The following is a 27788-nucleotide window of genomic DNA, read 5'->3' as shown; positions in this document are numbered from 1 at the left end:
TACAAGGGAGAGTGCGCCTTTGACCAGAATGTCCAGTAATTCCACATATGTGGCAATGAAAGTGGAAAACAAACCCGACCATTACCGACGGAATGTCGCCAGTGCAGAGGTTCCCAACCATGGCCATGACCATCAGGAGCGATCTGCAATCTGCTCTGCAGCGGAGCAGCAGCAGGAAACGGAGTAAATTAAATACATCGTTTTTATTTGCTTTGTTTAGAGAAAACATAGCTCTGATTAGCTCTGCGGGTAGTAATTTGCCTTTTACTTGCTTTGTTTGGAGAAAATATCACGTGGTTAATTCTGCGGGTGGTAGTTTGCCTTTTACTACCCCTGTTCCCCTCTGGAAAAAAATAACATCCATTTTTCTGCGCTTATTTTGGTGAGTAACTTAAAAATAGTGTAATAAGTAACTTATTGTTCATTCTAGGTCTAGGTCTAAGTCTAAGTCTATTTTTGCTAAACCGCTTAAATGTTTGTGTGTTGTTGAAATATACTCATGTTATTATATATTTTTTTTAATATTCAAATAAATGTACTTATTGAGAAACGAGTGTTTTTCCTTTACAAATCAAGACTATTGTCTAACAATGGCATAGCCGTCAGTACTGTGAAAAAAACCCACCAATGAACTTGACCCCCCTCCCCCGTCATACACTGTGTTACACTAGTTATTTGTGGGAGACTGCTATAAAAACATTTTTAACACCTTTTAACAAAAAAAGATAAAAAATCTCAAATATACAGTTACCACTACCGTACCGGTAGCGTGGCCCCAAAACTGTGATACATACCGAACCATTCGAAGTCATAACGTGCACGAGTTCATCTGATTGGAGGGGATCTGATTGTGCAGGATGGTGTGGAGGGAGAGGAGAGAGGGAAGTGAGGAGAGTGCTGGGTGCAAGTGGAAGGAGAGATAGAGGGACTAAGAAGCCCACAATGAAAAGCGACATCACCATCCCAGGTTGTTCTTTTCCCACTGGACACCTCAACCTTGGGGTAGTTTTAAGCCTTGCAGCAGGCAATAAAAGCGGCTCTGGCTTAAAACGGAGGTTCCGTCTGCGTCTCCATTGTGTCTGTCTGGTGGACCCCGCCACGGTCACAGTATTATCAAACTGTGTGTTTAAAAATATTGAAATGCTGCTACTTGGACTTGAACTAGATTAACATTAAGATTGCTGCCCATGATAAGATTGCTGCTGACTTGCTGCCCATGAGACTGGTTTGCCAGTCTTTAACCTTGTTGCATAACTAGCTCAGATATAATTCATATCGGACCATAGAATTGGCCAAGATTGGATGTTTGAAATATTTCAAAAATTACTGTGTAACATAGCAAGTTTCACAAACATACTAGCCACTTCAAATCTCCAATGCAGGTCCGGACAGTAGCCTCCGTCTATGTGTCTGTCTATCGTGGGTGGTAGACCATTCGTGTGTAGGAGGCTGCGAGTAGATTGGCAGGCCAAATTTAAAAAAAAAAATAATAATAAAAAAAATATATATATATATATATATATTTTTTTTTTTTTTTTTTTGTTTTGTTTTGTTTTGCTTTGAGACTGTGGCAGTCTAATAAATTAAGGGGAAACACTGCTGTGTTATTATATTCACTGTATTCATGGAGTCGGCTGATCAATACAAAAGGCCTCTTCTAAACTACATTTTTTCTTTTACAATATGAGATGTCTTGAGAGTTGAGGCAAACATTCACATTTCCTTGTTCTGAATGATTGTAGCCTGCAATTTTCAAGCTTCTATATCCTAGCATTAATGGCAGCTAAAATTGCAAGCCATGTAATCAATCTCTTTAGTGTGGCTATGCAGTCAGCAATATAATACCATCAGCAGAATACAAGCAGTTTTATGCTGAAAGGTTGCTCACAAAAAAAAAGCATTTTACAAGGTGCAAAAGTAAACTGCGCGTCATAGTGCCAGTGTGATGGGGAACAAAACAGTTGAGGAGACCGCAACTTAAACAAACAATGCCATAAAACTGTAAAAATTGAGGGGAAAAAAAAAAAAAAGAAAAAAAGTATTTTGAGCCGTTCAAAATAATCGGATCGTTCATGAATGACCCAACACTACATAGAAGCAGCATGGAGCGCCAGCAGCACGGATACTCCCCGCTGCAGGTGTGCGCGCACCCATGCACGGATACCACGTGCTGCCGGTGTGCGGGTGCACACTGGTCCTTAGGCGACGGGGCGCGGGAACCGGTTTATCGCGATGCTGGACTGACTCGGAGCCCGGTGGGGAGCTTGGAGGTTCTCCAATGTGGGTGCCAGCCACTGTGCGATCTCCACACTCACAACACTTCACGGTACCCTGTGCCGAAAAAAAAGCTAGTAACTTCTGATTTTGGATTCTAAATCGGATGTGAAATGACGGAATAGTACACGGATATTCCTGTCTATTTACGCGCCAGCGTCCGGAACTTCAACAGGCTTTGCATCGGTAAAGGGCCAAAAAATTAGCGGGTCGGCCCGGGTGTCCCGTCCATATCAGAGTCGATCGGAGGCGGAGGCGATTAAAACCTGTATCTATTGCCGGGTCACTTGATCAGGGACTGAGACCTGGGTTTTTCCCTTTCCCACTGGTGACAAATGCCGGATGTTAACGGGTATTACAGGGTTTTTTGCAGTGGGAAAGGGGTAAAAGTTGAAAAGCATAGTACAGAGTTTGACTCTAGACTCTAGTGAGTAGCTCAGTGTCCCCAATGTGGCCTACTGCTCACATTCAAGAATGCTCTGGGAATACAAATATAACACCGCTTACCGTGGGACAATGTTTGGTCTCAAAGCAGTTGCCACAGAAAATTCTGACCAGGAAATATCCAAATAAACTTAGCATGGGACAAATGATAAACTGAAGCTGGGAGGCAGCTGGCTGAAGTCCTTACAGCCTCTTGACATTACCGAAACAGGGGGGAGCTCGGTAGCCTCAGTTGGTCCATTCCCTGTTAAATATGCATTACTTTCGAAAGGTTTGAAAAAAACTGGGCACCCTCCTGACGAATTTCAGAGCAGATTGAAGGAGTTTCTTAGGGACAGCGGTTAGTCAGAGGAGGGCTGGCAGTGTGGTCACTCTGGGATCAGGGCTGGCACGGTGTCGCTATTGTCATGCAGCCAAGGGAGCAAGTCAGGTCTCTCAGGGACAAAACACAAAACGGCGTCCTAACCTCATAGAGACGGACAAAAAATGTTTAACCAAGTTTTGTTAGGACGTTTTGAATGCACAGTTTAACTGAAACTAAGCACAACTTTGCAAGAAAAAGCAAACACCAAATGTGAACATATAGGCGTATTAGAACTTCAGGGGGACCAGAGTCCAGGTTTCTTCTGTCAATGATTCAGTCACTGTTCATGGTCCTTGTTCAGGTACTTTCCACGATGGAAGATGAAGCTGCCGGTTCAAGTCGTACACGAGGAGAGACACTCTTTGTGATTCAGTCGCAGCGCTCTGAAGCCCCGCCCCGCCGCTGCACAAAGCCGGGTGGCCGCATCTTTATTAATATCACACGTGCCGCGTGGCCAAATTGCACCAAATACAACACTGCACGTCTTTGGGTGCTCAGCAACACACCCACCAAGTGTGAAACAGATCAGATGAACAGTTGTCGAGATAATTGGAAAAACAGACATGCAGAGAGAGACTCCTTCCTTTATAGTTAGACAGCTCTAGTTATTGTTATGAAACCACTGGCTTTGAATCCTTGAGCCAGTGGCTATGCAATTATTACAGAGTCATTACAGAGCGCAAAGCAGCATAATGCACATTAACTTTAAAGGGAGGAATCTCTGTCTGTCTGCATGTCCTTCCATTATCTCGACGACCGTTCATCCGATCTACTTCACACTTGGCGGGTGTCTTGCTGCGGCCCACGGGTGTGCAGTGACGGATTTGGTGCAATTTGGACACGCAACACATGTAATATTTTTAAACTTTCAATGAACAGCCAACAGCGAGCTAGCAGCGGGGGGGGCTTCATGGCTCCGTCCCAAAGAGTGTCTTTCCCCCGGTGTACATCTTTTCCTCTTCCATTGTGGAGCACAGGGCGGAATCCTTGACATTTTGTTCAACTGTGCCATTAAAATGTCTTAGAAAGTCTTCTATTTTGAACAGGCTAAACTAGTTCACATAAATCACAAAGGGCACAAAGCATTAAACCAACATTGAGCAGATGCACAATGCGTTACTCTGGCATTAATGTTTGCATGCCATCGTGTACCAAAAAGCTCCCAGTTTCCTCTTCTTTAAAACTACAATTTCTTAACAATTCAAAATCACAAGAAAAACAAAAACAAAAGCGGCTAGTACATATCTAGCCCCATGTCCCTCCCCGATGATTAAAAAGGAGAGCAGGAGGGATGCAGGAGATTAAATGCTTTGATTAAAGGATTTGCTGTTTGACCTCTTGGATAAGAGACCAAAGGCAGGTACCGTCATTAAATCAACTCACATACAATTTTGCAGAGTTAGAAGAAAGCTCATCCATCACTGTGCAGGATACTCACAAGAAGAGATCATATAAAAGCAGGCCATCGTTTTAGGCGTCATTAAATTTGTCTTCTCAGCTACTGACGGAAAAACTGCACCGGGTCATCAGGTTGTCAGCTGTCTGTGCACCAATGCACTCAACTTATAACCTGAGAGGCACAAATGTACTCCATGTTTTGGCCAAGTGTGATTAACCACCGAACTCTAAGGACAAATTGTTGTCTCATGACAAACTTACTTTTGCAGATACTAAATACAGTATATCCTTTCCAGGATGCCTCTCATCTACAAATTAGAGCAAGGCAATATTGGCCCACAAAAATAAGCACTTAAGTGAAAGTTCATGAGAAAAAATAAAAAAATAATAATACAAATTAGGACTCCTCTCTTACACCCATTCACCTTCTTAAAACAGCAATCCATGAGATTAGAAAAAAAAACAAAAGAATAATCTTTCTGAACACTCAAAACCCCCCCTGACATGTCCACACGAGGAAGGAGCTGGAGAAAGCAATCTGCTAACTGAATGAATGAAGATTAAGAACCAGCTGACACAGTCATGACTAATGGCTCTCTTAGCCATAGGGAATGCAGGTGGCAGTCCTTACACAAGCCACTTGCTTTAGGATTAGACGCCAACCTCTGCAATACAATTGCACTTGGCTTCCACACAGAAATCTGGCTGGTGGATCACAAAGGGACATTTTCAAACCATCCAAACTAATCGAATGGACCCCCCCCCCCCCCACCCCACCCCCACTCCCTCAAGGATCAGAGTAAAAATAATTGAAAGCCTTAGAAAAATGGAACAGCAAGTGCGGAATAAGCCACAAGAGTTACTGCTCATCAAATTAAAAAGCTGGGAAGAGATCTGACACAAGATGAGGATGAGCAGCGCTGTGCGCCATATGGGGAGTTGTTTGTTTGGGGTTTTATGGTCGGCGATAACTTCCTCCCCTAACAATTCAAATCTGTCTGGCAGACGTGAAGCAGTAAAGCGTGCCTTTGATTTCCATGTTGACATCTTGACTAAAGACATTTTTGTAGCTTGATTAATCTGTTTCGCTTTTGCTTCGCTGCTGAAGCCCCGTGGCTCGCATCAGGACACGCTAGATAATGTGCCGGGGTGATTTGTTGTCTGTAAGGTTCGTGCTGATCCTTTTTGCGCCTTGAGTATTTTTTTTTTTTTTATTATTAGTTAATATTCACATGACACTAAAATTCACAGCATCCGCTTTGTTTCGCGTGAAGATAGAACGTTGTCGTCTGGAAAATAACAACATCCTGTTCTTGTTCTGATACACATCCACTTGCTCCGCATTGCACCCACACTGCTGTTCTGCTTATTCCACACCAAATACTCGGTTAGTCCTTCAGACCTGTAAGAGGCTTCACACATTCCTACATCTAGATGGAAATTAAAAGTGTTTATCCCCCTAGAGATCATTCATCTAAGGATCTATAGCATTGGGTAAACAGTAGTTAAGAACCACAGCTAAAGGTCAAGGGGTACATTCAGCGCTTTGTAAAAAAAATAAAAATAAATAAAAAAAAAAAAATAATCAATAAAATCCACAAAAAAAAATCCACAAAATCCAACAAAAACAATGAGAATGAACTTTACTCTTTCCTAAACACAGCTCAATCAAATCACTCTGCTATTAGCGTTGTAGTTTCAATAAAGAAAGAAGGTCTATGGTCAAAAGATCAGCCCAGAAATGCCAAACTGGAGCCAAGCAACATTATAACCAGCCCCACTTTCGGCCCAAGGTAGTGACATTCTGTAATAACAAACAGAGAGACAACAGTCTGAGCGTTTACTCTCTGACTGAGGAAGTATGTGGGGAAAGGCCCATTTTAATCAATACCAGCCGTCGCAATGTTTAGATTGGTGTTGATTCCGAAAGAACAGGCTCAAAACAAACCATAATTTAAAATAAAAAACTTAAATACACAATTTAACTCTAATTTTCAAATGAAAAGCCCCTTTGGAAAGCACAGCCACAAAATGTGTTTCCCACAGAACATATTTTGCTGATGCACAACATTCCTGCTGACTTGGTCACCACAACAGAGGACAATGTTCTATCAGCATATGTGGCATGTGAACAGGATTTTTGGGGCAAATTGTAGCCTTTGCCAAACGATCAACACATTTTACAAGATTTACAATGTTATGAAAGTCGATGCTAAGACACACACACACACAGACACACACAAATTATATGGATAAGACTCGTGGGTGGTGGTGCATCCCCGAGCATCATGGGTCATCATTCTACCACAAAGGTCTCGAGGTTTTTTGTTTTTTTTAATCGTTTGCTTCCCGCAGAGAATTTCAATCTTAACAATAGTCTCAGGCTACCGTCATCACATTTTCCACTAAATCCTCTTTCGACACCAAGACCCTGTTTTTTTTTTTTGGGGGGGGGGGGGGGTGTTTACTTGAAGAAAAGCTCAGCACTTCATCTTGACACAACCAGGTGAGCTCAGTTCCATGGCAGTCCTTTCAATGTCACCTAACGTAAACCCTACCATAGCACCCCTCCCCTCCCCAACCCCTTCGGAACACCCTGCTCTGGCTGGTTTTAGAGTTTTAATCAATATCCTCTGATCTACAACAAAAAGCCTGTCAAACATTGACCATCCTCCAGAAATTACAGTTACTTGGCCTGTGACTTCACTCTTGTCCTCAAGAGTTCAAGAAGAGTTATCTTTCCCATCTACTGCTCGACACACAAGAATGATTCTTCCAACAAAATAAAGTATAATTTACAAGAAGTCGTGTCATGATGTGCAGGTCTATCAGTTGTGTAGAGGAAGAACAGTAGAATGTAGCTCCAGGTTGGATAGAACATGGAAAATTCTTATGTTTGTGTGATGGAGTGGTGATCCAATCACTTAAAGTCATGTTAGCTATTGCTCTTCAAGTTAAGGCGATTTCAATTACACCGATGGTCGGTAACTATAAATGGAGTGTCGCACGCTTGCATTTCAGTACGCAATTAGGCATCTGCTCCATAAGCCCTGTGGAGGATTTGTGTTCGACAAACCGCTGCTGTTTGATGCAAACTACGCCACCATCAGTGCCACTGACGGACTTTACCCCGGTACGTTGCAGCTGGATGTCAAATCAGGACAACTTACAGAACAGCTAGTGGAAAGGCTTTCCTGAAGTGGAGTAATAATCATTTAATAATCTCACTCACCCTTGACATCAGCAAAATTGACATTTATTTCTGTAACAAAAAAAAACAAAAAAAAAAAACTTTGAGACAGCCACTTTAATGTCACACAATGGTTATAAGGAGCATTAACTACATCAGCTTTAGTGCATTTGAAGCACTTTGCTTAATGCCATTTAACACCATTTTCTCATATTTATGTCATAAAGACATGTGTTCGTTAGTTATGCCTTATATTACAATTAAATTGCATTTAATGGCACCCGGAGGCAGAACATGAACCTTCTTTGGGACATTAGCTGAGTTCTTATCAATTAAGCCAATAAACGCTGACCAAACATTGCTTTATGATCCCATGTCAGTGAAGGGAAGCCCAACATAAATGGAGTGGCCATGAAGAGTCTGTGCTCTTTAATATTCACTCAAAACGTGTTTGCTTAACCTTCCAACACGTGGAGTGCACTGGATTATCACTGGCCCAGGCGACGGATGTGCGAGCAAGGACAATCAGTGTGACACACATGGGGTTCGGGAGGGGTCGACTTGAGCCTTGCAGCCATTCATACATCGGGAGGAGGAGCGCCGTGAAAAGCCCGGCGGCCGAACTTGATTCCTGGTTTTACAGAGACCTGCTGACAGATCTGTCTTTTCGCTCCACAGGAAAGCAGATTGCAAGAGGAAACTGCATGTCCAAAAAAAAAACAAAAAAAAAAAAGTGGTCGGCAAGCCACAGCCTCTGTGTGGCTGTTTTGGGGTTACTACAGCTCGATCAAACAAAGTGCTTGTACTTATCACCCTGGTCTTTTATCCACATGAAGAAAAAGGAGTGCTAAAACATTTTTTATTATTTTATTAATGGTCAAAGTAATATTTCTCAAAGATATTTAACCCTGCGAGTAAGAAATCAAAACATCATACAGTCTAAGACACGGAAGGCAATCTTGATTATTTCCAATTATAAAACACTTATGTTTCCAAGTTTATTCAATTAAAATAGTAATAAAGTCATTGCTGCAGTAATCTAGGAAGCAGGTCGGGCACTGTGTTTACAGAAAGTATGGGCTGTTAAGTCTGGCGTGCCTTGGGAGGCCATGTGTACCATGGGTGTGGCCACTTTGCTCAAAGCATGTGGAGAAACACAAACATCCTTAGCATGTTTTGAGCTCCGGCACAGAGCAAACACGGTACTGCTCTTCAAGCACTCTGTCTAAGGCTTACAGAGAACAATAAGTTAATTTAGCCTTTGACTTGCCAATTGACAAGACATGAAGGGAAGAGCGGCCGTGTCGTTAGTTAGAACTTCGTTTTCTGATTCATCTGTTTACAAGTACAGAGCATGATGCCATGCATTGCATTGGGTTGTAATAAAATGTGGTTTCCTTTTTCCACTCCTCACCGGAAGAAGCGCTGCAAAAAGCTCTCTCGGTGAACACGAATCAGCTTCTCTGACTGCCTTTCCTCTCGTCAGTTTGCAAATTCTATAACTGTAACCACATAGACATGTACAATAAAATGTGAGTTATAAGAACCGCGGCTGTTACATATTTATCAGGGCAGGCGCCCCTTCGACTACAAAACCTACAGATCGTTATTACAGAGTTTGGCATTAACCAGGTCAAGCAACTACGCGCTACCAAGGTTACCTGCATTTGAAAAGGCAGACTGTAGAAATAAATTAGGCATGATTCATCTCAAGGAAGAAGAGCTGCAGCAGCTGCTCACAAGTTGATTTACATAAAGAAAACTGCACTTTACCGTGACGAGCAAAATCACATGCAAATCAGATTGATATGCACCGATATCATTAATACGGATGAAAAAGGAGATAGACAAAGGTCACGATAATTTCCTATGAAAATTAGATAGCATCTTTCAGATTATGGTGACAATCTCCGCTTGAATAAGGTTCCAAAAAAAAAAAAAAAAAAAAAATGTTGCTAACTGGAACTGATGAAATCAACACCCTACTAGTTAATTCTTATCCCCTGAAAACAGTTGACCAATGTGTCTTGCTGTCCAGACACTTTATTCTGATGGTGTCCCAGCCACTGACTGCTAAAGACTACAACTCTTTTGACTCAACTACTCCCCATTGCACTGTGAAGGCTTAATCACCCTTTAAAAAAAAAAAAAAAAAAAAAAAGAAATGTTGAGCTTTTAGTCAATCCTAATCTCATGTTTCAAGGGGTTTTTGAAGGCCTGCCGGTGTGCCAGCCAAGTAGGCACACATTCAGGGAATCTTTCCACACAGTCAAATACACAACTAGCCGGGGTACAGTTGGGGATTAGGCAATGGGAGGAGAGCCCTGAGTATAGTGAGCAGCTGTGTATGGACACTCAACAAGACCCGGCTTGAGGCCAATGCCAATACATTCCCTTCCAAAATGAGACTCGTCTGTCTCTCTCTCTCTCTCTCTCTCACACACACACACACACACACACGCACGCACGCACGCACAAACACGCATGCTTGCTGGCACGCACGCACGCCTCAAGTAGATGCTTCCTCTAAATGTTGGAAGAAACCCGTTTGTCTCGTCCCTGGCTCGACGGCCCGGATTTCACGGCTAACCACATGCAGAACTACCTTGGTTATTTGTAAATCAAACAATGCAGATGCAAACTATATTCAAAACACATGCAGCACAAGGCACGTGTGTGTAACGTGACGTCTATGTGTGAAGCATTCTAGAGATTTGAGAAGGGGTACGACAGGCATTGCTTCATAACAATATATAACAATGACAAACACGCTTGCCCATACAAAAAATGACGACAAAAAAAACAAAAACAAAGCAAAACTGACTTCGTACTCGACTACATGGCGAGAGGCCTATGGTTATTTCTTGGCCGTCTTGACAGATACTACGGAGTTTGGCAGCAGGTTTCTTTGTTCTCATTTCTTATAATGAGACAGTTTAACAACAAAAGCCTTTCAATGCATCGTCCGTCAACATTGACACACACCAACTCCCCCTCGTTGCATAACTGTTACTGCCTCGGATTTATGACTAACGCCTTCCATATCACAGGACTTCCGTTTTATTCATTTCAGATGCTCACAGAACCCAAAGCACTCAACCGTCCCCCTCGGCCTCACACAAAAATCAATGGGGATCCAGAGGTTCACCGCTCCCCCCCGAACAACCCAGTTCCCTGGAACACCACTTCAAACATTTGGCTGAGTGAACTTTTTACGAGGCAAAGGGGGGAAAGGCGGGCAAAATGTGCAGTGACAGCCAGAGAGCTATGAGAGCCAGCGACAGAATAATAAACACATCAAAGACGACTGGTCCCTAACAGGCTTTTATCATGCATGCACAGCCGAGTATGCTCTGATGAGGGAAAGAGGAAAAGGCAAAAAAAACAACAGCCCATAAATAAATAGGTCAACCCCTATTAGATGCTCTGTGCATTTCCTGCTTCCTGAGCAATCTCTTGTCCTTTCTAGACCAGACAGTCGGTGGTGGGGGGTAGAGGTGGCAGTGAATGACATCATCTTGCAATAGAGTCGGCCCAAGTGTAATCACACCCACACGCCAGATGAAAATACCTGAGAGTGCCTGCTAGATACACTGGATAACACAGGACAGAGAAAGAAGGAGCTCATAAGTGGTCTAAGGCAGTGATTCTCAACCCTGTTCGTATCAAGGGGCCTCAATTTGATAAACATTAGGCCATGGACCCAAAGATTTTTGTCTCTGGGACCCCAACCTGGAAAGATTTTTTATTGTGAGAGATGATTCAGTGAAAACCGCCATACCTATCTATACTAGGTACAGAGATAACAATGAATCATTAATTAATTAATTAATATTAATCATTTTGCTGGGGACACCCTGGAACCTCTTGAGGAACCCCTGAGGGTCCCCAGACCGCATGTTGAGAACCACCGGTCTAAAGGAACGGGTGAAAGGCAGTTCCCCCACTGTTCTGACAGGTGGGTTAGCATAGCAAACACGTCTGATCTAAACACATCGCAGTTAATGAAGACGGCGGCCCCGCATGCAGGTCTGCTGACTATCACCCTGTCCATTAAAAGCTCTGCTCTAAGCAGAGGGATGCAGCCTGGGGAGCGGGAAGTGCCGAGGGGGGGAGTCAGGAGATCTCCAGCAGCCCGAGGGCATGGACGGAGAAGAAGCAGGACAGCGCTGCGCTGGAGGGTGTCTTTGTGACTGCCCACCTCTCTTTGTGACTGCCGCGCTCCCGCGAACTGTCCCCCTGTAGTCACAACAAACGACACAGGACAGCACGCCGGGGCCCACCGCTGCTGGCGAGCCAGGCAGCAGGAAAGGGGGTTTGAAGGGAGGGGGACGAGGGTAATCACCAGGAAGCATCTGGCATCCTCTAGGTGGGTGTTTGGGGATCACGTAGGACAAAATGAACACCAGAGTCTTCTCCACTCTCATCTATGTTCAACGGGACTTTCTTTGATGCCCCAAAGAGGGTGGGAGGGGAAATCGTGGTCCGTTCCTGGCCTTTGTCAAGGGTAATGTCAGTACCTCTGCTAGGTCTGGCCCCTGAAAGTCGACGAGTCGAATCATCAGTCGCCCCCCCCACCCCAATAGTCGAATATTTGCATTGACCGGCAGAATCCAATTCAACTGACAAAATTCTGAGTTGGACACAGCCCTAATAACCACACTGTCCTCCTGTATTTAAAGGCACGAAGTAGATGTTCAATAGCAGCCATTAGGCTGTCTGTGAGTGCGGCACGCTTTGCCCTGATAAAAGCCTTCTGACCGAGCAAAGACGTGTCATAAGACGGTGGGATTGTGATCTAGAAAAGCACTCTGGGGGTTCTGGTGCAATAGGGGACAGGGTGATTAGGCAGGGCTAATGTGGAGAGACAGTAAAACGTACTATCTCTGGTGATACAATCAAGTGTTAACAGCACTGGGGTCAGCCCCTGCCCCGCAATGTTTCATCACGTAATCCAGTCACAGAGGGACGACCAAGAACATCCTGAAGTGAGGCTTGGTCTTGACGTGGGGAACTGAATGCAATGTCTGACGATCACAAGATGTTCCGCCAGTGAGAGAAGGAATCCTACTGGCATTGTGATTAGGGGAGAACAAGCAGGACATGCTCATAGACAAATGCTCTGTGAGCGACCTGGGACTTCAGAAACTGATTTTCACGTCCCCTTGCGTGAATTCACGCTCAGTTGGACCGTAGCTCTGTAAAGTACATGCACCGAGGTTTAACATCACCTTTGATTTGGCAGCTATTTCTGAGAACTCAAACAGTAGTGGGTGAGTTATTGAGTTATATTGACACTTTCCGATGCGGTGGCTTAAAACAGTCTCTCAGCTAAAGGAATGGTGTCCCAAATCATTACACAACTCTGCCCACCCGCAAACGGTGAATCTTGACAGGAGAACCCTCTCCTGCAAAACATACAAGGTACATCTGCATTATGAATGCACAATTAAACGTATATTAATTGCAATGTCGATATTGCCCTTCAGAATTAATTGATTGTGGATGGGGACAATATATTTTTTTTTAATTAGTCCACTACCTGAGCGTCCAATTCACAAAAGATATTGCGCTAATGATGTCACAGCACAAAAACGGCCATTAAGTTTTGCAGCTCAGTGCAATTTGCCTGTTTTTGGTCTGATCGCAATAGTCCATGTGGCAAAGTAAATAATCCGTGCATCCGTGCGCCAGCGGGAGTCCGCCGCAGGCTTCTTGGAGAGCAGACACACACACACAGGAAACGCGCATCAGTCCCCATTACCGCATACACCACTGCCCCTACACTTGCCCGTTTTATGAATTGTCAGTCTTGAATAAATATAAAAACGGAAAATAAGTGTCACACAGTAGTTATTTTGATTCCAACTGCAAGGAAATCCTTGTGTTTCCCCTGCTATAATGGACAAATTTAGGAATATGAGGCTGAAAAACACAGGAAGATGTGTGAGCTGTGTTCCTTTCTGACTTAACACAGGGGGCACAGTATCTGACAGTAAGATTCTCAGCTGTCAGGATGCGTTTTTCCTGCTATATATTGGCGGTGGTTTTGAGATAAAGATAAATTGCGGCGAAAGTGTAATTCTTGGGACAGAAAACCATCAGATTTTCGTGGGTGAACGCACTCTTCCTTCGCTGTTAGAACAGGGGCGGGGCTAGGGGGAAACAGACTTTTTTCAATACAACACCAACGCCCGGGGGGATAGGCTGTTTTTTTTTTTTGCAAAAAAAACCTGCAGTTATAATGTAACCAACCTCCTTGTTTGGGAAAAAAAAACAAAAAAAAACATTATTTGGTGCCACTCTTTTGTTTTGTAAAATGTAATTTATACATAGACTTAAAAGACTGAATTAATGTGAAGAAAGTCCTATTTTGATTCCAAGATTTGTACATTTGAGTTTATAAAATACATTATGTGAACTTTCTGTTTTTACAAAAGTCCAATAGAAGAATTGTGTTGCCCAAAATGGATGAATAATCATGATAAATAATCGTGATCATAATATTGAGCAAAAAAATGGTGATTATCATTTTAGCCATAATTGTGCAGCCGAAATTTGCATGCATAATGCATGAAGGTGGTTGCGGGGTAAATTCAACAACAGGCACTGTACAAAAGGTGTCACCGTTAATTACAACAATTGCTGTCAACTGCCGCTCTACGCCTTCTCTGAGCCCAGCAGCTTGTGCGTGACGCTCCCCCGGATGGATTCTGGTGAAATCCCCACGGTGTGATGATGATGATGATGATCAGGACTGATGCAACAGTGGAATAAGAGGAACCGAGAATGCCGAACAGGTTTAAGGAATGTAAGGCGGACTGAACGCTGTATCAACAATACTCACTCAAAAGTGAAGAAGAGTCCGCATGTGACCAGGATGAGGACCAGGGTGAGGTAGAACACCCCGGTCTGCTTGGCCATCATAATCCTCCCATTGCAATAAAACCTATTCCTGCCGGGGAAGCCCTCCCACTTCCTCTTCTTCGGGGTCTTCTTCTTGTACGGAGTCTCCATCGGCGTGGAGGTGCGAGTGCTGATCTGGCTGTACTCGCACTCTCTCATGGACTCGGACACCCCGAGATGCATGGGAACAAAATAAAAAATAAATCCCCACCAGGGCTAAATGGCTCCTGGGTCAGCTGGACGTCTGGTGAGGAGGAAAAACAAAAGCATTAAAAAGGTGTTGCGGGTGCGGTGCTTAGCGATAGCCAGGCCTTTCACTTTAAGTTATAGGTACAAGAAAGGTTTGGCCAGGTACAATAACACAACCAGTTATAACTAACGTAGTTAAAGTGGTAATCCATAACATTGTCTGTGTTGGGTGGACACAGCAAAGTCCCGGAATTCCATTCAAAACTGTAGGGTGGGGGGGGGTACTCTTTCTTTGTGTTGGGGATTCAATTTCTTTAAGGTGGCTTCATGTTGAATCCGACAGGCGGCAAAGCTCAGAATAGTCTGCGAGTGCGTATTTCCTCATTGGCGCACAGTGAAGTTTCAAACTGTCGTTCATGTAAAATGGTTTAACGTCCAGCTGAGCAAACTAGCCGCTGTTGTACTGGACACAGCTCTGCCAAATACCCATTGCACTCCACTTCGGATCACTCACTTTTCCCGAAGTCACCCTTCTTCAGCTCTATCAATAGAGTTGTTTCGGGGTATTTTCTCGCTCACATCTTTGCATTCGTTTCCGGGAAAGGCGGACCCGGCCACCAACCATGGACGCAGCATACAGAGAAGCGCATGCATATTGCAAATACATTGATTGGGCGCTTCTTGAAGTGTGCAAGATTACAAAAAAAAAAAAAAAAAAAAGGGGGATCAAATGTGTTTTTTTGGTTTTTTTTTTTTTTAACAAAACAATGTGAAGGATTACCACTTTAACCCTGGCGGTGTCCGAAAGTCAGATGCTGCGCAGACAGGGAGAGGACATAGAAAGTTGCGGCTATTTTAAGTTCGCCAACTTTCCTGCAACTCCGCGTCCACCACACAGCGATTGAGCGTCTCGGTTAGCGTCCCTAGCACGGACCGACCACAGCATGGAGAGTGTTCTACAGTTAATGAGAATGATCACCCGAAGTTCGGCGCGACACCGCGTCGGCTTTTCTTTACCGCCTCTCCGTGCCTGGCGGCGGGGGACCGGGGCCGGGCCGCGCCAAGACGCCGTGCGGCGGTGTCGTCACGTCGGTGCTCCCCTTCCCTTATCCAGGTTTGTGGCGAGGCGAGGCCAAGACAAAGAACACCATCTCCCCAACGACGACAACAACAACCAAAAAAAAAAAAAAGTGAAAGGGGTCGACGGAGGTTGGAGAGAAAAAAAAAAAAAAGATATATCCAAGAGTCGCCCCCCGAAAAAAAACAGGGGGAAAACAACTATCCGAGGTTTAACACGCACGGCGGATCCCCCCCCAGAGGGAGCCGCGGCATCCCGGTTGGTACAGCCGCCGGAGAGGGGGGGGGCTCTGGACGCTGGTTCCTCGGCACAACGCGACGGGGACGCGGGCGCGATTATTTCAGTGTATCCGGAGCGTTTTTCCCAGGCGAGGCCCGCTGCGGAGTCCCCCTACGGACCCGGGGAAGTTCCGGCGCTCCCCCTACAAGGACGGCTGGCGGCCCCTCCGACCGCGCTGTAGCGGCTCCGGCGCTGCGCTGCTGCCGCCGCCTCACGAACAACAAACATCGAGGCGCCGCCGTCAGGCTCCGCCCCCCCCCCCCTTCAAATAAGCCCCTCCCCTTTGGGTTTTCGTAAACGAACGCGCAATTTGAGGCCCCGTCACACACGCACACACACACACACACACACGCACGCACGCACACACACACACACACACACACACACACACACACAAGCGAACCAAAGGAACACATTTCCCGACCAACCAACGCCGATTAGTGGGGTTGGGTGAGTCGGTTTAGTTCAAAGGTGGCGAAGCGGCCCAACCAAGATCCGGATGATTTCATTTTTTTGGGGGTGGTGGGGGGGGGGGGCAATAATCGCGTCATGGCATTACGTCATTGGCAGCGTCCGTGCCCACAATAGACTACGTTTTGTCGGTGGCGGTCAAAGCAACCGGGACTCACACCTCGAGGAATGGGTATCGTCACGTCGCGCCCATCACCCCTCCGAACTTGCTGCAAGAAATGATTGATCATTTGATCGTTGATTTAAAAAAAAAAAAGAAAAAGATATTGTTGTTTATTTTTTGGCTTAGAAGATACGATAAGATACACCTTTATTGGTCCCGCAACGGGGAAATTCAAGCACACACTATAAACAATGTAAAATATTTAGGAACATACTAATAGAAAGATCACCATGAATAGGAACCAGAGTAGTACTAAGTGTATTGCACATGTGGCCCTTTGACAGCATGACGGACGTGTGTGGCCCCCAAACAAGCGCAAAAACTGCCCTGGCTGTTAGTCATATCCCAGGAGTTTATAAAGTCTTTATGTAGTATAAGTATGGAATAGGTAAAAATACAGTACATTTAATCGTGTTGCTTTACATGAGGTTCCAGGGTCTGTGATGATATAAATAGATCTACCATGTAATTCTGAATCGGCCATGTTGATAGCAACGTGGACCAATTCCTTGGCTGCCGACTCCAGCTGAGGACAGTGTTGACCTTTGGTTGAAGCTGCTCATCCACTGATTTGGTTATCATATCATCATATCATCACATCATCACATCATCATATCATTATATGATGATATGATGACATAATCATATCATTACCACATCATCTTCAGTGAGTACCTCCTGTCCTAATCTACAATTACTTTGCACCACCTTGCAGTATTTATTGTTACACCAATGTTGTTGTTACACTAATCTCTGTCGCAATGTAGCTGAATGTTATTCTCCCTTGTAAGTCGCTTTGGATAAAAGCGTCTGCCAAATGACTAAATGTAAATGTAAATGTAAATGATTACATCGTCACGGACGTCATTGTCCTTGGTCCTTGTGACAGCTCCCAATTCCTCAACACGGGATTGTTCATAGCTATTGTGATGTGTATCGTTGACGATCCTCCTACAGTTATCAGCCCCGTGATGTGGCAGCGAAATCCCAAAATGTCAGCGGACGACAACATGGGGCTGGGTGCGACCAGGCTTTAAACTGCAACGTTTAGGACGTCCAAGCAAATGTAAACAGGGGATGGATGTTTGCTTGTGAGAATAACACTATAATTGAGAGACAAAGCCCCATTAGTTCAAACACACACACACACACACACACACACACACACACACACAGTGGAAAAGGTCACCCCGGGCCTCTTACCCAACGCTCCATTCATCCACCTATGTTTGGTGGTAAGAGGTGGAGGTGGGGGTGGGGGGCCCGGCCAATGGCAGCTCCAGCTTCCCACTCCAGCCACCGCAGCGGCCAACCCCGTCAGAGCCACGATGACTCAGCTCCACGAGGCAACGAGGGAGTGGGAGGGTGGGAGACGTTCTCCCGAGGCCGCCCGCCCGCCCGCCCGCCCAAGGACGTGAAAAGCATCCGCCCACGGCCGTGGCCGTCGCACACGACAGGCGGGGGAGATGTGGAGGTTTGGCCCCGCCACCCACTCGGAGGGATCCGAGCATCGACCGTTTCCCTCGCCCCGAGTCTCGCGGGTTATATACGAGGCGGAACGATTTCTTCAAAGGAGCCCTTTCGTTTTTTTATCTGCTCTCCGTCCGACAATCCTCCCTCGAATCCCCCTCGACCTGTGATGAGAGCGTCTGCCGCCGGTGGAGTCGACCGCAGGAATCCACTGTCATTAAGAACGCCTGATAATAGGATTTGACCTTCCGCCGGCGGAGAGAGAGAGAGAATGAGAGAGAGAGGGAGAAAGAGAGAGAGAGAGAGAGGGATCATCATCACATCCCATCCTGGAACAAACAACCCTGGAATTGCAATCACAGGGTTTTGACTCGTATTGGTTGGCGCGTGCGGTTAAACGAGGCGTTCGCCGTGACACCCCCTCCATGGCACCACCTCCATGGCACCACCTCCAAGGTCTTTGTTGCGCCTCCTCTGCGGTAATGAAAACCACACGGCCGACGTCTCGACAACCGTGTCCTTTAACCCCCGCGGCTCGCGCCTTGATGCCGAAATAGGAGACGGCTGTGTCAGCGCTGCTGATCGCAGTCAAGCCAATCAATAATCACGTCAAATCAGATTAGAGTGGTAATCCGTAAGGTGTTTTTTGCATAAGAAACAACCCTTTGATGTATTTTGCGCTATGCACGTGCTCCTCCACGTGCTGTTTTGCGTTAGTGGCGGCGGGGTCCACCTTTCCCCCGCCGAGAACAAAACAAATCCATCGACCAGGAGGAAAACCTCAGAGAAACGCAAGTGAGCGTCTCAGGCATCACTGTGTTGCGGTCGCAGTCGAGCCAATCAGCAATCGTGTAAAATGAGGTTAAAGTGGTAATCTGTAAGATTATTTTGTTTAAAAAAAATATTTTCTATTTTACAAACGCTATATTATTATAGTATAACATTTGTCAGGCGATCATGTAAACAATTGAATGTCGTGGCTTTGGACCCCGTATTATTTTCCATGTAGGAACCAGCGATTGCCGACAATCCCACTAACATTGATGCAAATATTTCTTAAATGAAGATAAGAAGATGAAAAGGGAAAACGGGGGGGAGAAAGAAAATATATTTACATAAAAAAAGAAAGAAGAAACACAAACCCAATAGGGGCCGACATTCTGGGTCGGTGGTTTGCTTACTTGTGTTTATGAATCCACGTTCTGATGGTCTCTTTTTCACCCTCATTCTATGAGGAAGGAAGAAGATCAAGGGAAACACGCCTTCAGAATACGCCATTGAAGTGGATTTATGTCGACTTTTATTGTGCCCCGAAGTTACGCATTTGGTTTTACTTTAACTGTCTTGGGCTGCTTGGCTGAAAGGCTTTAATTCTGGCATATGGGTGTGTGTGTGTGTGTGTGTGGGGGGGGGGGGGGGGGGGGGGGCGCAAAATGTCTTTCAGAAATGTGAGCGGGTTAAGATATAGGTAATGAATGAATCCTTGTCCTCCATTGAAGAAGGGCCTTTGAGGGAATCCAGCAAATTCATTGTGTATTATATATATTGTATATATTATATATATATATATAGTATGTATTATGTATTGTATTCTATATGTAATGTAATATATTATTATTATATTTAATTATCTGAATGTGGGATTCTGGTTTCATTTCAGGTATTGGTTGTGATTATTGGTGTAAAAATAAATAAATAATAAATAACAATAATAAATAAACGTAAAATCAATCAATCAATCAATAAAATATATTTAATTTTAAATAAATGAACGAACAAATAAATGAGTTGGGCTTTTATATATCGGATCGGTTGCAGAGGGCCGACCCTGGGAATCATCCTCTTGTCATCCAAAAGCAGCAGCAGAGGAACTATAGTCGATTGTTTGGGGACATTTTGACAATGACAATATCTCTAACTCTCTAACATTAAACGCTGTTTAGTGCAGAGTTCACAGCGCGAGACTAAAGGACCCCGACCACTGCTGCAATTTACACTTCCCTTTCAATTTGAAATAAGAGCCAGTCCATGTATTAAGCTCTGGATGATGTTTTATTATAGGCCTAGGATTGTCTGGACATAATGCAACGTCCCCCAGTGCGTAACAATGTTCCTAGTACATTTATTTGTGACATGTGCAGCACAGAGTATAAATATGTATATGGAATAAAAGAGAGAGAGAGAGAGAGACACTGAGTCATATGAAAAAAAGGCTAATTATTTTTTTCTTTTTTTTTTTACAACAGGGCATGTTGAAAGGTTCTTCTTGTGTTTTCTCCTTTTCCGAGCAATGTGTGTGGGTTCAAAAATACACCCGTTCACATGAATGGAGGACATCGACCAAAAAACAGAAGCGTGTGGGGTCTCCTGAACGCGACCACGCCCTCTCACCCTGGCACTTCCACGTTTGATTTACCAAAGTGATTGTTTTGTCAGCTATATTACAATGCATACAGGATTTTTTCTTTTGTTTTTTTTTTTCCTTTACATCGAAACATCCTCCATCCTCAGCCATGTTCAAATATGTGACCCCCATAACAAAATATGTATAACAATAACAAATCTTACCAATAATAAAAGCATTTGTAAATAATCGTCACAAAAGTCCCGGCTCTCGCGATAGTCTTGATTGAAAGATCGGAGGGAATAACGTGGGACCAATGTAGGATGCTCTATTTACATTCGTGATGAGAAAATACAGACAAAACACACGCACGTCCATCGGTGGAAGCTGTTGAGGCTCTCTCTGATGGACTGATTTTTTTTGACAAAAGAACTTAATCCCGTGATGCTGGTTGGCTGGCGTAACACTGCCCCCTCATGGCCTAAAGCACACACTGCAGGTTGCACGCCACACCCAGAGAGGGGACGACTTTGCACTAGTCCTATTGCACAATAATTTTTTTTATTTTATTTTTTTTTTAATCTTCCAGCGACGGAGACATATATAAAGTTTAGCGTTTCAAAAAATCAGTGTTCTTCTTTTCCCCGGAAATGGCGGTCGAACAGTCCGACTAACTCTACAATGTCAACATTTTTAAATAAATACTCTCCATAACAAAAGGTGATGTGTGTCGTAGCCTTTATATAAAACCCAAAACCATCCTGTAAGACTAAAAAGGAACCACATGGATCAGCACCAATAATATGGTGGCAGCTTTGGCTGTAAAAGTAAACAAACGAACCGCCCCAAATAAAACAAAAATCACCATTAAATAATAGCAATCCAACGACAGCAGGTATTAAATATTTGTATTAAAATTAGCTTTCAAATTCCAAAACCAGATTTTACGGTGGCCCAGAAGCTGTACATATATAGATACTTTGTATATGTGGATACTTTATTAAAAAAAAAAAAAGGAAAAAAAAAAAAGGTTTGCTTCCATTTTCGTTTAAATAAAAATAGAAAACCACATAAAGAACAATGTCTCAGTGTCCGTTCGGTGAGTTCCATCCTTCGTCCTGTCATAATTTCGCAAACTGAAAGAGTACTTGGCAAATGATGGCCACCACACTGGAGTTGAGCACGGAGGAGATGGAGATGTCCAACAGTCTGCTCTCGTACAGCACAAACTCCGCCTTGTTCTCCTCCACCTTGGCCATGGCCAGCAGGCCTTTGGCGGCCCGGCACATCATGTTGCCGCTGGGCGGGTCCATGGGCTGATGGCCGATGTGCAGCAAACTGTGCGGATTCTGCTGGTACTGGGCCATGCTCACGCCGTCCTCCAGAAAGCCCACCAGGTTGCCCACACTGCCCTTCTGCATGGCGATGGCACGCGCCGCTGTGGCGTCTGCCTGCGCCAGGTGGGACAGCACGGCCACCGCCATCTCCCGGTACACCTGGTGCTTCCTCTGGCCCACGTAGCGCACCAGGACCGAAAATAGCTTTTCCTGGCGGCTGAAGGGCGGCGTGGCCAGCAGCAGGTCGACATTGCCGTCCTGGATGCTCAGCTTGCACAGGCACTCCAGCACCAGTCGCTGGGGGGTGAGCGGCGAGTTCGGCGCCGCCGCAGGGAAGGGGTCCTGGGCCTCAGCCGAAGGGCACACCATCCAGTGGAGGAGGCCGTCCAGGACGGGGAGGCAGATGGTGTCCGGGTAAACCGAGAGGTCCAGCTGTCCGGAGATGTTGGCTAGTGTCACCATGGCATTCTCTCTGAGCGTACTCAGGCATTTCCACCACCACTCCTTTTTGCTACAGGACAGGCCCAACTCCCTCTGCTCCTCCCGCGGGTAGACAGGCGGCGATCGGTTCCTCTCCGGGTGTTGGTGGTGGAGGAGGAGGATCCTGCCCAGGAGGAGGACCAGCGCCGGGTGGCGGGACATGTCCGAGTCGTTGCCGGGAATGAAGGAGAGGCTGCGGACGATGTTGGAGACGCAGAGGCACCGCTTGGCCAGCGACTCCTGCCAGGCGGAACTGGTGTAGAGGGCGGCCTCATCCCGGCAGCGCGGCTCGTCCTCCAGCAGTGTGATGTGGTCCGGCTCCCCGTCCACGTGCACCCTGAAGGGGTAGGAGGGCAGGGAGCGGGCGGGGTGGGCGTGGGACAGAGCGTCCACCCTGGCGCACAGCACGTCATCGATGGTGGCGACGATGCGCTTCCTCAAAGGACTTTGGCCCTCTTCCGTTTCACCGGGCGGCTTGGCGTCGCTGCTCGTCTCCCCGTCTGCCGCGGTGTCGGCAGGTTCATCCCGGGGTTCGAAATGCGTCTGGATGTGCGCCGTGGAGTCCCCCCCGCCGGCTTGCCAGTGGAGGAGTCCGCTGGTGAACTCGGTGACGTGTCCCAGGTGCTCCGTCAAGTCTTCCATCATGTCATCTTTGTGGACGATCTTGATGGGGAGCTTGTCGTATTTGCTGGCCTGCTGAGGCCTGGGCTCCTGCTCCGCTGCCGGCTGCTCTGCAGTCTCTGCTTTGCACCCTGCCTCCTTTTCAGCCCCCTCTCCGTCCTCCTCCGTCTCTTTCCCCTTCTTCTCTTCTTCTCCCTCATTACCGTCTTCTTTCTTCTTCTCCTCCTCCTCCTCCCCCTCCTCCTCCTCCTCCTCCACAGACTCCTCCTTCTTCTCATTTGGTTCATCCGATGCAGGCGCTGGGGTGATGGGAGGAGCCTCCTCGCTCACCTTTGCCGCTCGCTCCTCCATCTGCTCCACCTCCTGTACGGACTCATGTTCTGATTGGTTGCCGAAGTCGGTCTCCTGGCCGGGGCCGGGCTCCGCCTCCTGGCTGGGAGCCTCCTCCAAAAGGCTTTTCTGCGCTGGAGTCCCAACCTCGTACTCTGCCAGGATGCCGAAGATCTCAATCAGACAGCGGCGGAAGTACTCCACGATGAGTTCCAGGAAGCCAGGCAGCTGGAGGAATAAACAAAAGTACGGTCAACAATAGGAATGTGTATATAAAACTTTTTGTTTACTGCTCATGCCACTTTGGAGTCCTAAGCATGAAGAGACACTAAAGCCACATTTCCACCCTAAGCATCCAGAATTTTTAGTCCCAGGTTTTTTTTTTTTTTCATTAAAAGGTTCCTTCAGTGCCGTTGTTGTCTGTGTTTCCACCACAGTCTCATGACCCGTGAAGACTAAGATGAAACAGCGACGGCTGTTTTGAAAGAGAGAGCAGTAAAGGGAACCCGGATCCACCGCAAACAGGGTCAACCGCTGAAAATCCCCTGTGTTTACCTTGTTTCGGGTAATCACGACGCCGCGAATCTCGCGGGAATTGAGCCTCCACTTTGGGTGGAAACGCGGCCGAACGATGTTGATGTGTCTAAGCACCATGAACGAAAAACAAACCGTACAAACAGTCGGTTTGTGGCTGCAGACTTACAAAAAATGGTGGCTGAAATAAAATGCTGCGAGTACTTGAGCAATCAGAGATTTTCAGCGCTGCAAACCCAAACCCCCAAAAATTTCTGTACTTTTGGAAAGTACTACCTCCCGAGCAGGGACTTTTTTGGTCCCCGGAATAATGTCCCCGGAGCTTAATTTAGACCCTGGTCCCTGCGGTGGAAACACACTGAGTTCCTTCAAAAGTTCCGAGTTACTGGGGAAAGTTCCTGCGGTGGAAAAAACGTGGCTTATGTCTGAGTTCAACTTTGAGGCATTAGTGCCCCTTCTTCACAGGATGAATCATGGGTTATCAGGTGGCCTCGGATCATTTATACTCGACCAAAAATACTTCCACAGCAGAGTCGTTCATGATCATCCAACATTGCATACATTGTTTACCTGGGAGAGGTTAAAGGAGGCCACGGTGCTGTCGTCGTACAGAAGGATGTTGATGGTGTCTAGAGCCCATGTGCTCTCCGCCAGCAGGCCGGACTTCAGCGACATCATCACACGCCAGGCCTCAGGGGTTCCTGGGTAACAGAGAGAGCGAGAGAGAGAGCGAGAGTGTAAACTGTTTAGCACCTTTTGGATGAAGAAGAAAGCGCCGGTGATTAGAATGTTGGTTTAAATCGGATCAAGTTGATCGGATCAAATGGATGAAGTGGCGGAATCCCAGAATTTCCCAGCTAACGGCACAGTTCAGCAGCCAACAACAATAAGAACACAAATTACTTTTCAAAGAGGCTTGAAACTTAAAAGACGAAACATTTTTAAGTATTCATATGTTGGCATCTAGCTATGGCCCAATTGAATTATTTAAAAAAGCTCCAAAGAAACACCTTCATAGGTCCGGCTCTTACCGGTATCTTTTGAGGTGACCTTGCGTCGAGGCTTTAGGATCGGCATTGTGGCCTCCACAGAGCCCAGCGGGTAGTTGAGGTCCCTCCTCAGGTTTGGGGGAAACTGTCCTGGGGGTCCGCTGCACTGCATGCCCGGCATGGGCATGCCTGGCTTGGGCATCTTCAGCACTGACATGAACGCCGCTTTGCTCGGCGACATGCGAGACTCAAGGGAGCGTTGGAAGGCCCCCGGGCTGGGTGCTCGGGGCAGGTGGTTGGCCATGGACGAGGAGTTGGGGTACCCTGACGGAGGCTGGCGTGAAGACAGGGGAGGCATGGAGCCCGACGAAGACATGTAAGACGACTGCCGGTGCCACTGGTCCTGCCTACCGTCCATGTCGTCTCTACCCATGGAGCCGTAGGGCGTCATTGGCGACGGCAGCCCCTGCCTGTTGGGGTAGGGGTAGCCCATGTCTGTCCTGGACGGCCACCCATCGGAGGCGTGATTGGGCGTGGGGCCCCCGCCCATCATGCCGTGCTGCCCCTGTCCCGAAGGGGCCATGCGGTCCCGCGAGTAAGGGTAGGGAAACTGTCCCTGGACGGGTCTACGCTCTGGGCCCGAGTACCCGCCACCGTAGTGGTTATATATGTCAGGCTGCTGGGTGGTGTACTGCAGGGCATACATGTCTCCCTCGTGTCTTTTGCTTGGGGGGCCGTACATCCCCTCCATAGGTCGTTTGTAGCCCTGGTGAAGAAAGGGTTTAGGAGGAAGGGTTATATCAGAAATCAAACACTAGAAAACCTTAAAGATTAGATCAATCAAAACATACAATTCCACACTGCCTCAACTGGCTTGTTCACTGGGGCCAGATCTGACTTTGTATCTGTTTTGTTGTTTCTCACCTGTTGCTGTGGGTAGATGCCAGAGGGGTGCATTCCGTACGGTATGCCAGGGTACTGCTGCCCGTAGCCATCATGCCTAAAGTAAGAGAGAGAGAGGAGAGAGAAGGATGTTGGAACTTTAGATGAGATAGAATGAGAAAAAGACAAATACAGAATGACAGATACATGCACACACACAGTACTGACCTCTGCTGTGTGGGGTATCTGTTGGGGGAGTAAATGCTGCCGTCACTGTTTGAAGGCCCCATGTTGTTCTGACTTCCTGGGGGGCCCATGCTCCCCTCCATCCCCATCGAATGGTCCGGTCTGCAGCAAAAACGACCCATTATTAATCGATCCCCTATTAATCCCTACTGCCCTCTCTGCTTCACCAACCCTTAAAATGCATAAAAGGGTGCTTCCTGCCGCGGCCTTCCCCTACCTCCTCTCGTAGCCCGGTCCATAGGGGTACTGGGAGCGCTGGCCCATGCCCATGGCAGATGGAGGTCGCCCATAGATGTCCTGCATGCCACTGCTGGTCAGCTGAGCAGGCATGTAGGGATCTGCTCCTGCCACTACAGATGAAAAAAATATATAGCTCAATACATCTAAGTAATATGGTTTAAGAGTGAGAAACACATCTATCTATCTACCTACCTATATAAATATATATATACATATATATATATATATATATATATACGACAGAAATACAAACATAACACTACCTTGCTTGTGTAATGGTATGGGTGCATAATAATAATGGCCACCAGGTGGCAGCATCTCTCTTATAATCATTGCTATTAGGCCTATTGTTCCAAGGTTTTTCCACTGTTGTCATGCAGCTTACTTTCGCCATATTAATCATTCAGTCTCCACTCTGTTTAATGCTCAGAGGAGCTGCGCCGCTCTCTAAATCTGTTGTTTGTTCTCAGACCAAGACCACGTGCCTTGGTTGAAACAGGTGCTTCTCAGCAGGGTTGGGAAGGATAAAAAGAATGAATAAGAGGTTGGGATGAGACGAGGCCGAAGCAACCACAACATAAGAGCGGCTAGCGGGTTTTATAAAGGGGAGTGTGATGCAAAGACAAAAAAAAGAAAGAAAAAGAGAACCAACCCAACCCCTCAATCTTCTTTTGTAGTTGCAAAAAGTGAAAGACGCACATCTGTTGGGATCTGAGACGACGGCGTGATTAGACAGTCAATCAAACACCTTGATGTGTCGAGGAAGAAGAATGGCCGCGGAAGAAAAAAAAACTCCCAGACAAAGAACCGTCCGAGTGCTCGTTAAGTTTTCAGTCAATCTACAGACGGAACAAAAGCGTGGAGACGCCGCTGCCAAACGCTTTAACTTCACTCCTTAAAAAAAAAGGCTGAATTAGCGACTTGAAAAAAATCAGAAATGAAATGGGATTGAACTGTGGGAGCCATCTCACTTAGGTCTTTAAGAATGTTCATTGTTTCACTACGTTTCACATGTATATATATATATATATTTAGACGTTCGGGTTCAAAGCGGGTGACGGCGATGGCGGCGGGGCGCCCCACTCACTCTTCCTCATCCCGGCGAAGGGGTCCTTGGTGTCGTACTGCATCCTCATCATCATGTCCGGCACGCCGAGGCCCTGCTGGTAGGACACGGCGGGGGGCAGCGAGGGGCTGCGCTTCTGGAAGGCCGGGTCACTCACCTCCGAGAAGGGGTCCTGCACACTCACGCTGGTCCTGGAGGGGGGAGAGAAAGAGGGAGGGAGAGAGAGAGAGAGAGAGAGAGAGAGAGGGAGAGAGAGAGAGAGAGAAATGAAGTAAGGGAATGTTGAATGGGTGTATCCAAGGACTGGACCAAACTTATAATGGAATGAAAAAATATCAAGGTTTTTTAGGGGGTTTGCTATTCAACTTAAAGTGCAAAGGTATATATGTATAGATAGACTATATATATCTATATATATACTGTTATATATATATATATCTATATATATACTGTTATATATATATATATCTATATATATACTGTTATATATATA

General features: G+C 46.1%; 2 protein-coding genes across 4 annotated transcripts in view; both read right to left on the bottom strand.

The window, feature by feature from the left end:
- The window catches only part of LOC307239552 (palmitoyltransferase ZDHHC14-like), a 54772-nt gene extending 38546 nt beyond the window's left edge, over positions 1-16226 (bottom strand). For 2 of the 3 annotated variants that reach the window (XM_080012984.1, XM_080012986.1), the window contains exons 1-2: positions 15745-16226; positions 14518-14820 (exon numbers count right to left, since the gene is read on the bottom strand). In XM_080012984.1, the coding sequence (XP_079869110.1) occupies positions 14518-14759 (242 nt within the window). In that variant the 5' untranslated portion in view covers positions 14760-14820; positions 15745-16226. The remainder of the gene's footprint in view (positions 1-14517; positions 14821-15744) is intronic. The other variant, XM_080012985.1, reaches the window with a different exon arrangement.
- Positions 16227-19961: 3735 nt separating this feature from the next.
- The window catches only part of LOC307238897 (AT-rich interactive domain-containing protein 1B-like), a gene marked incomplete at its 5' end in the record, with an annotated part of 172065 nt that continues 164238 nt past the window's right edge, over positions 19962-27788 (bottom strand). The window contains 7 exon segments of the mRNA XM_080012051.1: positions 19962-23566; positions 24443-24573; positions 24904-25627; positions 25786-25861; positions 25972-26091; positions 26207-26339; positions 27317-27486. Coding sequence (XP_079868177.1) covers positions 21692-23566; positions 24443-24573; positions 24904-25627; positions 25786-25861; positions 25972-26091; positions 26207-26339; positions 27317-27486 — 3229 coding nt within the window. The 3' untranslated portion in view covers positions 19962-21691.

The sequence above is a fragment of the Zeus faber genome (assembly GCF_960531495.2).
Source record: "Zeus faber genome assembly, chromosome: 13".
In the NCBI taxonomy this organism is placed as follows: domain Eukaryota; kingdom Metazoa; phylum Chordata; class Actinopteri; order Zeiformes; family Zeidae; genus Zeus; species Zeus faber.
Note: the sequence above shows the minus strand (reverse complement) of the source record. Positions and strands in the feature narration are given on the sequence as shown.